At 43.5% G+C, this 10,185-nt stretch overlaps 1 protein-coding gene across 1 annotated transcript in view; it reads left to right on the top strand.

Moving 5' to 3' along the window:
- The window catches only part of CARMIL1 (capping protein regulator and myosin 1 linker 1), a 298,331-nt gene that overhangs the window by 225,181 nt on the left and 62,965 nt on the right, over positions 1-10,185 (top strand). The window contains exons 27-29 of the mRNA XM_029944967.1: positions 1,694-1,869; positions 5,150-5,237; positions 7,109-7,258. Of these exons, the coding sequence (XP_029800827.1) occupies positions 1,694-1,869; positions 5,150-5,237; positions 7,109-7,258 (414 nt within the window). The remainder of the gene's footprint in view (positions 1-1,693; positions 1,870-5,149; positions 5,238-7,108; positions 7,259-10,185) is intronic.

The following is a 10,185-nucleotide window of genomic DNA, read 5'->3' as shown; positions in this document are numbered from 1 at the left end:
GTCGCCTCAAAGAGGTAGTGCTTGAACTGAGCTGAATGTGGAGGAGTACAGATTCTTATCAGGAGTGCTGGACTGCTAGGCAGTCTGGACCAGAGTGTGTTTATTTTAATGCCAACAAGGAAAGTAATCTGCTTAAACAATCTTATTTGCATTGCTTCTAACTTTCTTGGAATAATGTGTGAAACCAGGAATTAGGGTTACAATACAGACAGAGCGCTGTCAGAATAGGACCTGATTTTAGAAACTTCTCAGGTGGCTGTCTCTCCTCTCTGTTTTCCACAAGATCTTTATAAACCCCCTACCATTCTACTTCCGTCCTGTAGCAGAATGAGAGATAGCACTAGAGAGATTGGGTTGGAGGTGACTCTGGGCGGACAGAGCCTGTGCCCGTCTGTCCAGGATAATGCCACATGGTCCTCGTTCACACTGGAATAGTGATGGCTTCGAGCTGCCTTCCGAAAACAGATCTTATCATTAAAAGTAGTATCTTTGGAAGCAGATTCATGATATGATCTGTGATAGACTTAAAAAAAAAATTAATGTTGATTTTTGAGTGAGAGAACATGAGCATGGGAGGGACAGAGAAAGGGAGACACAGAATCTGAAGCAGGCTCCAGGCTCTGAGCTGTCAGCACAGAGCCTGATGCGGGGCTCGAACCCACAGACCGCATGATCATGACCTGAGTGAAGTCAGACGCTCAGCGGACTGAGCCACCCAGGCGCCCTGACTAAACTTTTATTGTTCACTAAGCATTATGCTGCCTATGTGACATGTGTACTGTCACTTTATCTTCAGTAATCTTGGGAGGCAAGGACTTGTGTTTTTGCCATTTTATACATGAGCAAAGTAAGATTAGGAAATCCCTACAGCCCAGTGTCACTCAGCCAGGATTCAGATTTAGGTCTGACACTAACGCTGACGCCATTTTCACACTTTACAAGCTGTGTCGTCCATGTCAGGCAAATTATTGAACTTCCCTGAGCTCACACTCCTCACCTACAAAATGGTGCCCACCCCCCACCTCGTCTTCACAGATGTCGGGAGGATAAAGCGTGCGGAAGCAGTTTGCAAACTCTAGAGTGCTCTAAGAGCATGTTTTGATTGTTGTTTCTAAAGTGCCCCGTAAATGTCTGTGTCCGTTATCCGTGTTGTTTCTTGTTGTTCGAACTATTTATGCTTTCCCTCCGCACTAAGGCCTTTCTTTTATAAGAATAAATCTGTGGAATTTTTTTTCTTTTTGCCACTAATGTTTTGATAGAGCTGATGAATGGTTTGCCCTGATTTGGGGTTTCTGTGATTTGCAAAATCAGGCAAGAGTTCAAGTTCGATGTATTTTCTAGGGGCATCTGTCACTTTATTTTCCAGCCGCAGGGGGAACTGCCTGGCGTGGTAAGGTGGCGTGTGAAGGCTGGACATGTGTCTGTTTGAATCTTCTCACGAACGCCTGAGTTAAGTGCGGCTGGTCGAGCCTGGGTGGGCCAGCCAGGTGACTGGAAGTGATTACCTGAGCTCAGTGACCGTCAGCGGTCACCGGTCACCCCGGGGCGGCTCAGACTCTGAGTCGTGCTCCGAGGTCCCTCTCATGCCCTGCTCTCTGAGGGCTCAGTGTCACACTAGAACGAGCTCTCCGCCTTATGGCAGGTGTCTCAGGGCTCCGTCTCACCTCTCCCCTCCGCTCTCGCCGCACTGCAGGTGCTGCTTGAGTCCATGGTCGACGCCGCGGAGAACCTGTGTCCCAACGTGATGAAGAAAGCCCACATTCGACAAGACTTGATTCATGCCAGCACTGAAAAGATTTCCATCCCCCGCACCTTTGTTAAGAATGTCCTGCTGGAGCAATCTGGACTTGACATCCTTAACAAAATTAGGTAGGTTGGCGATGTTCACAAACCGCGGGTCTGCGGCTCCGTGAACGCCATGGGGGCAGCTGTGAAGAGTGTTACCGTTGGCTGTATCCGTATATAACGTGTGAGGCGCGTCTGATAGACGCCGACTGTATATGAGTAGAGCTGTGCATAAATGCATAGGTTTATACACTTCCAAAATAAGACGACCACAGGAATGCCTGCGTTACTAAAGAGCATACAGTTAGCTGCTCTCTTTAAGTGTTTTATTTTTAATAGGGGATACACATCTGTAATCCCTTTTTCCTGCTTCTGAAGCTTATCTTCCACCTTTCCAAAGCACTAACTTGAAGCTGGCTTCCTACCACTGTGCTATTCTGAGCAAAGACACAACCTATAAAATAGGCAAAAAGGCCCCCTGTGACCTTACCGTGTTTTCCTTCTGTGTTCTTTTGCTGGGTCTATGATACTGTGTATGTGCTAATGCCGCCCTGGAGTGTCTACCAAGATCTGTGCTTGGTCACGTTTGAAAAATAGGCCAAGATACCAATACTGAGCTGGTGTGATCACCAACAGTTTCCTCGATTTCCGTGTAGACACTCAGGTGGTTACCAGTTTGATATGCCCCGAATTCTCACTGTGTCTCAGTTGGGGAGTCAGTGGACCAGAAACCAAGTCCAGGTTCAGAAATATTTGAACTTTCCCATTTTCCCTATTTTAACCATTTCTTATTGATAAGAATATTTAGAGGTATCCACATACACACACAAAAAAAAAAACCCCACCCAAAAACCAAACAACCAAAAAATCCCAGCTCTCATCTGAAGAATTAGGAGTTGTGTCCACACATAGTGAATGATGGGTACCTGAATAGCATCCTCTGAGAGAAGGGAGAATTAAAATAGGCCAAAAGTATTATATAATCTAGGTGTGGAAGCCACATCACGGGTCTCTGAGCGTCCAGGATTTCTGCAGTGATGGGATGATCTTGGGTCCGAGATGCAGCTGTGTCCGTCAGGGCTTCTAAAAGTAAGAACATTCTAGTCCCAACTCAGCTGAATGATAAGACAGTTTCCTTAATTTTAAGGAAAAATGAAAAGACATTTAGAGGATTCACAGGTCCCCACAGATTAGTGATTTTATTAGCTCTAGCTAGCCCTTCCGAGGTGCACCTTCGTATTTCTGTAACCTGGAGTTTGGGGATTGTTATTGAAGCCGCTTACGTATGAAGAAGGAAAAAATGTGCTGGCCGCCATTCTTCCATCACAATGGATTGAACTCCCGATGAATCATACTCTGATGCCTTTACTGTAACCAATTCTGTCAAATATGGTCACTTCTTTTGCAAAGGGGCAGATTCTGACGAGTGGGCAGGAGTGTAGAATGCCTTACATTGGTGAATCCTGTGTGTTTGTTACGTCCCTGCCTGGCTCTCTCGCATGTGTGATCCTGAGCATCCTGTTGGGATGGAATGTGCACATCCACACCTTGTACACATTCCCGTCCATCCGTGCAGGGCGCCTTAAGTGGAATTATTCCCCCTAAAATGTTTGCAGTTTGGGAGTCCAGTCACAAAATGATAGGACCATCCTGAAACATTTTTCTAAGTGCATTTTATTTAAAGGCTCATGTTTGGTGCTCCATCTTGAGACATAACCCACCCCTCCCCAGTTCAGACCGGGGCTGGGTGGGGGGAGAGAAAGGGAGAAATAAACTACTGATTCTATAGCTTTATGAGGGAGTAAAGTTCCCAAACATGCCTGAAAAAAGAGAGGAAGTGCTTGTCATAATTAGATTCCCAGCTGCTCTCCCGTGCCCCAGAGGTTTGGGTGGGACCCAGTAATCTGTATTTTTAATGAGACCTAGGTGAGTCTTCTCAGTGTACCTCTGGGGAATAATAACGTATTAGATAAACCAAGTAGCTACGGAGACCGTGTTTCAGAGACAGGAATTAATGAAACATCCTTTTATCTTCAGCCTAGGAAAATTTGTAATAGTGACATCAAAGAGTCAGTGCCTCCATTTTCCCACCCTGCCATCCGAAATCTTCCTTGGCAGAAAACTCTCAATGCAAATTACTGCCTTTAGGTTAGAAAGGTTTTTCCCTGTTACACAAATATACTTTCAACCTCAGCTTTGAGATTAAAGAATTTTAGTTTGATAACTCCTTTTCCTGCTACAAAAACCTTACAATTCTTGACTTCAAGAGCAGACTGGACTCATGAGTCAACGTAGGGGTGTGGATACGTATCTCTCTAGTACGTTCACCTTTAAATGTTTTGTGCACTTATGCACATTTGTGCACATATGCGTGTGCGTAGGACTAACCAGACTGAAGACACACAAGTGGAATTTGAATTCTTGGGAATTGCACAGAGCTACAGTTCCAACTGAAATACCAGCTATCTGACTGAATCCTCAGTGGCTGAGTCATTAGTGAAAACTCCAAAATTAGTGGCTTACTTTCTGTTGTCTGGACTCTTTCTTAAGGTCAGGCAGGAGACACTAAAACCGAACATGACAGTAACTTCTGTTCATAAAAGACAAGAGAACAGTGAATTTATAATAGTTTGAAGTAAGATGGAGAGAAAAGCAGAAGCACTTCAATGTGGTACATTTGGTTGCTAAGTTGTTTTTTTTTTAGGGTGGGGGAAATGCATATTAAAGTTACAACAAAAAGAAGAGGCAAACCATAAGAGACTCTTAAATGCAGAAAACAAAGTGAGGGTTGCTGGAGGGGGGTGAGGAGGGGGATGAGCTAGAGGGTGGCGGGCATTGAGGAGGGTGCTTGTTGGGAGGAGCACTGGGTATTGGATGTAAGTGACGAATCACTGGGTTCACCTCCTGAAACCAACGCTAACCACACTGTATGTTAACTAACTTGAATTTGAATAAATAAATTTAAATAGATAAATAAAATTAAGATCTCAAAGAGACTTTCTTAATTTACTCCAGCCCAGGTTTGCTTTCATTTCTGTCAATGGACGGATTGTTCCTTGCCACACGGCACATAAGCTTCCCATTAAGTTTGTCTTTATCCAGATGGTTTTCATTTCTCCCACTAAATCTTGAGTTTTGAAATTAGGCAGGTTGAAATTGGTAAAGAAAGTCTAATACCTGTGTGTTTATGGCCCCGTTTAAGGCTTATTTTTGGAAATCCTTAGCCCTGTTCACACATCCATATGTCCCATTTCCAAAGATGGAAACAGAATCACAGTTGAGCTTATCAGCAGAGCGTCCGGGCGGGTGGTGTTTTCCCCTCACACAAATTAAAATTCTGCTGTCACCTTTGATGTTCACACAGCGAAGTGAAGTTGACTGTGGCCTCCTTCCTGTCTGATCGGATCGTGGACGAAATTCTGGATGCGCTCTCACACTGCCATCATAAACTGGTGAGTGCCATGGGCCTCTGGAGTCAGACTTCGGTGTGCCGTCTGCCACGATGTGGGGCTGGCTCCAGTCTGAGTCTGTGGCTCTCTTTCTACATTTTACTCCATTGTGGCTCTGTGGGCCAGGGCCCTACTTTCTCTGCTGCGTTGCTTCCAGACATTCTAGAGCATTCCAGAATTTCTCCAGAAGGCATGGGGGGAGGTGCAGAAGGGATGATGTCCAGAAATTTTGTGGTCCACTTATAATTCAGGTCAAGAGTCTTGTTAGGAAACAATGCAGAGACTGAGATCTAAAGATATTTTAGATTATTTCACTTTTATGTGCTTATTTTGTTGCCCTCTGATATGATAATTTGAGAATGGAATATTCTTGAAAACACGAGGTTAGGGAAGTGAAATGTTTGTTGGCAAAGAAAGGCAAGAGTAAAATGGACGTGTGCTGGGGATCGATGGCTGCCACGTGCCAGCCGGGCCCTGCATATAACGCAGGGAAAGGAAGCCGTTTTCTTTATCTAGAGATGGGTTTTACCAGGGTGAAAGGCCTCACTTCCTATATCGGTACATCTGAAGAATGTATCAGCACGTTCAGGTTTTTGACCTTGAGGAAGTCCTCGGAGGCACAGATGAAGGTTTTATTACTGGTTAGGTCTCGTGTCTCAAATGTATGAGCAGCGTGTTGCAGAAGAGATCTCTGAAATGAGTTACGACATTTCCCAGTGAAAGGTTTCAGCTTACCTGTGTCGGCTGGGGATACCCAGATTTAGGATACCCAGTTTGTGGGTGACACCAGACACGGGAAGAGTAACCGATTCTTCTCCGAGAGGCAGGCAATGTGAATATTTTGAAAAACTCATTTCAGAAAAAGCATAAGGCTGTCCCTAAAATTGAAAAGGTGGGACAGACATCTCCTATGGTCCCACTCAAAATGCTGCCCTTGGCCCAGAGCTGGCCCACCAGGCAGTGGGCACTGATCCCTGACGAGGTTAGTTCAACAACCATGAGGAAACATGGAGAAACTTCTAGAGGAATTTGAGATGGCCATAATATGGAACCATGGGTTTTTTGGTAATGTTTTATTTTTTTGTTTTCTTTTCATGTTTATTTTTGAGAAAGAAAGAGACAGCACGAGTGGGGAGGGGCAGAGAGAGAGGGACATACAGAATCTGACTCAGGCTCCAGGCTCCGAGCTGTCAGCACAGAGCCCGACACGAGGCTCAAACCCATGAATCATGAGATCATGACCTGAGCCGAAGTCAGACACTTAACCGACTGAGTCACCCAGGCACCCCGTGGTTCTCATCATTTCAAAAGAATTAAATCAGAGTTGCTGGTGATGATCCAGCTCAACCCTAGAGTTCATTAACTTCAGCCCAGTTCTTTCAGGGCTACCCAATGCGTAACACTGGAAATTAGTAAATCCTATCCAATCTGGTGTTCATTACATGAAAACAATGAAAGCCAGTGCAGTTGTGTTAGCAATTTCCTTCCCTTCAGCCTTTAAAAATAGTGAAGGTTGGAATCATTTTATTTCCCCTCCTTAGATACTTTTTAAAACACTGACTAGAGAACAAAGGTATGTCCGAAGAATTATAAAATAAAATTAATAAAAAGAATGCTCCTTTTTTTCTTCTAGTCTAAGTTTTCTCACTTATTAAGGAAGGTTTTGTCATTTCTTGCTTAAAACCGTCCACCCTCCAAAGAAAGAGAGGAGGTAAGTTACTCAGGTGTGAATGGATTAGGAAGGGTCATGACCGCACACGGGTAGACCCTTTGCTGCGCCATTTTGTGGAAGGTATCTTCCGGGATTCAGCTCACCGGCTTCCCCCTCTCCCCTTGCCCCTGTGCTTGTTCTTCTCCGTGCCCGACTCTCTCAGGCTGGCCATTTCAGCAGATGGGGCAAGAGCCTCCCTCAGCCGGAGGCCTCAGAGATTGAGCTGGCCGAGGAGAAGCCGGCCAAGCGCTCCGTCCTCACTGTGCAGGAGCTCACAGAGCTGGAGCGTTTGGAAGACCTGGATACTTGTATGGTAAGACACCTCCTTTGGTGGCACCATTAGCCCGTCGTCCTCGGGCTCTGCTACTGAGTGCTTTAAAACCTCACCTTTACTAATCAGACCAAATGAAGCGCCCTCCCAGATCATTCTTTCAGAAACGTGTTGCTCACAGAGACTGCTAATGCCGTTGAGAAGGCTTAAGTTTCAGGCCCCTGCTACGGCCCTGTACTTTACTTTGAATTTGTAATTTTGTAAAACTTATTCTATTCTGTTCTGTTCTATTCTGTTCTATTCTATTCTATTCTATTCTATTCTACTCTACTCTACTCTACTCTACTCTACTCTATTCTACTCTACTCTACTCTACTCTACTCTACTCTACTCTATTCTATTCTATTCTATATTCAAGTATAGTTAGCATGCAGTGCAATACTAGTTTCAGGAGTAGCATTTAGTGATTTATCACTTACATGTCACACCAGGCGCTCATCACAACACCTGCCCTCCTAACTCTCCACCCCGTTTCACCCTTCCCCTCCCCACCTCCACTGGTCACCATTAGTTTGTTCTCTAGAGTTAAGAGTCTGTTTCTTGGTTTGTACATGTATCTCTTTCTTTTTCTGTTCTTTCCTTGCTTTTTATTTCTTAAAACTTTTCTTAAAGAGTACGGCTTCCATACCCCTTTCAAGGAAAAGTTGCAGAAATCTCAGTGAGCATAAATCCTGGATCTTTCCCTATAGCCACAGTGGGGGAAAAAAATCCTAAACCAATTAGGAGAAGTTGATTATTTAACTTGGGAAGGTCATTTGTGCCAGGAAAACATTTTTATATAAATGCCATGAAAAAACGTGGGGAGGACTTTTTCCAAAACAAAATATTCAGAATAATATTTCTTTCTTGGTCCTAGATTTTTTTTTTCTCTGTTGCTTCTTCCGGTTTTAATTTGCACAGTTTGGGGAGTAGACTCTTCCATTTGCGTTTCCTGTGCAGTTGATATTGTTTACTTCCGTCGAGCCGGCGCGCTGTAGACGAGGGGATACATACAGAGTGTTTACGTGGCCGTGGCCTAGATTCCTTCTTCACTTTCAGAATTTCATGTGTTGTATCCATCTGACCATATAACCAGAGTGCTCAGCCTGCCCGTATCTCTTTTCTCCTCTGAGGACAGTTTTACCTAAGTTTCTATTTCATTATTTTAAAATGTGTATTATTAGTATAGTTGCTTTCTACTTTCTCATAAAAATAGTTTTATATGCCTCTGTAGTCAATAATTTTAAGGTTTATTTATTTCGAGAGAGAGAGTGTGTGCACTAGTCGGGGAGGGGCAGAGAGAGGGAGAGAGAGAATCCCAAGCAGCCTCCTTGATGTCAGTCAGTGCAGAGCCCTCTGGGGGACTCAATCTCATGAACTGTGAGAGCATGACCTGAGCTGAAATCAAGAGTCAGACGCTTGACCAGCTGAGCCCCGCAGGCACCTCTGTAGTCAATATTTTTATGTTTCACTAAAATAATCCATTTTGTAGGAAATCTCTGTAATCTGAGAGCATGCTCCTGACAGTACCTGGGCTGCTTCTTTGCCCAAATGTGTCTCTGGCAGCTAATAATTCTAGTAATTTTTGGATTCAGCCAAGGATCTGACATGGCTGCTGTTATTTTTCTAGCCTAGAAGAAATTACAATGCTTTCAGTAGTTCCTTATTTATAGACCATTGCTGTCTATTAAAGCCTGTGATGAAATAGTTGAGCCTCCTCCAGGTGAAGCCCTATCATGTACTTGAAGCCTAGCAGAGAAAGCCGAAAATAGAATCCAGATTTCAAATAGCATTCTAGTATAACTGAAGATAACAAATAATTTACTCGATAAGTATATAAACTTACAAGTGTATTTGGTCTATGTCGAGGGAATTATTAAGTTTTCAAAAAGTTACTTGTTTAGTAGTAAAATGTATCTTTAGCAAGTATTTTTTATTTTGTATGCATCTTGAGGCAATAGAAATTAACATTGGGTAATTATTCCAGAAAGCTCTTAGGCTAATCCTAAAAGAAAATAAGTAGATAAAAGGAAATAGTGTTGAATTCAAAATTCTCTCTACATATCATGTTTCCTGCTAGAATTACTTGGTCACGTCTGGGTTGGGAAGGAGTAAAGAAAACATGAGCTAGCAAGATATACTTTATTGCATTGATAAGTTATGTGGTTTAGGATGAGAGTATGTTGGCTAAGGAAGACTGGCTTAGCTACCATTTCATTGTATAAACTTTGTTTTTGTTTGATTGATTTGGTTTTATCATGGGGAAGAGAAAGGTAGTGGTTGTCTTAAAATAAAGGGCCTGGGGTGAAAGGAGAGAAGAATCGTTCTTTAGATTTGTGTTTTATTGAGACGTAATTGACGTGTAACACTGTCTTAGTTTGATTCACTTCTTTTTATTTTTCATTTATTTATTTATTTGTAAATAGTTTATTACCAAGTTGGTTTCCATATAACACCCAGTGCTCTTCCCCACAGATGCCCCTCTCCGTGACCATCACCCCCCTTTCCCTTCCCTCCTCCCCCTTCAGCCCTCAGTTTGTTTTCAGTATTCAAGAGTCTCTCATGATTTGCCTCACTCCCTCTCCCTAACTCTTTTCCTCCCCTTCCCCTTCCCATGGTCCCCTGTTAGGTTTCTCCTGTTAGACCTATGAGTGACAACATATGGTGTCTGTCCTTCTCTGCCTGACTTATTTCGCTTAGCGTGACTCCCTCCAGGTCCATCCATGTTGCTACGAATGACCATATGTCATTCTTTCTCATAGCCATGTAGTACTCCATTGTATATATAAACCACATCTTCTTGATCCCTTCATCAGTTGATGGACATTTAGGCTCTTTCCATGATTTGGTTATTGTTGACAGTGCTGCTATGAACATTGAGGTACATGTGCTCCTATGCATCAGCACTCCTGTATCCCTTGGGTAAATCC

This window comes from Suricata suricatta, chromosome 7, assembly GCF_006229205.1.
Source record: "Suricata suricatta isolate VVHF042 chromosome 7, meerkat_22Aug2017_6uvM2_HiC, whole genome shotgun sequence".
Taxonomy (NCBI): Eukaryota; Metazoa; Chordata; class Mammalia; order Carnivora; family Herpestidae; genus Suricata; species Suricata suricatta.
The sequence above is the reverse complement of the archived record's forward strand: the minus strand, read 5'-3'. Positions and strand labels throughout refer to the sequence as shown.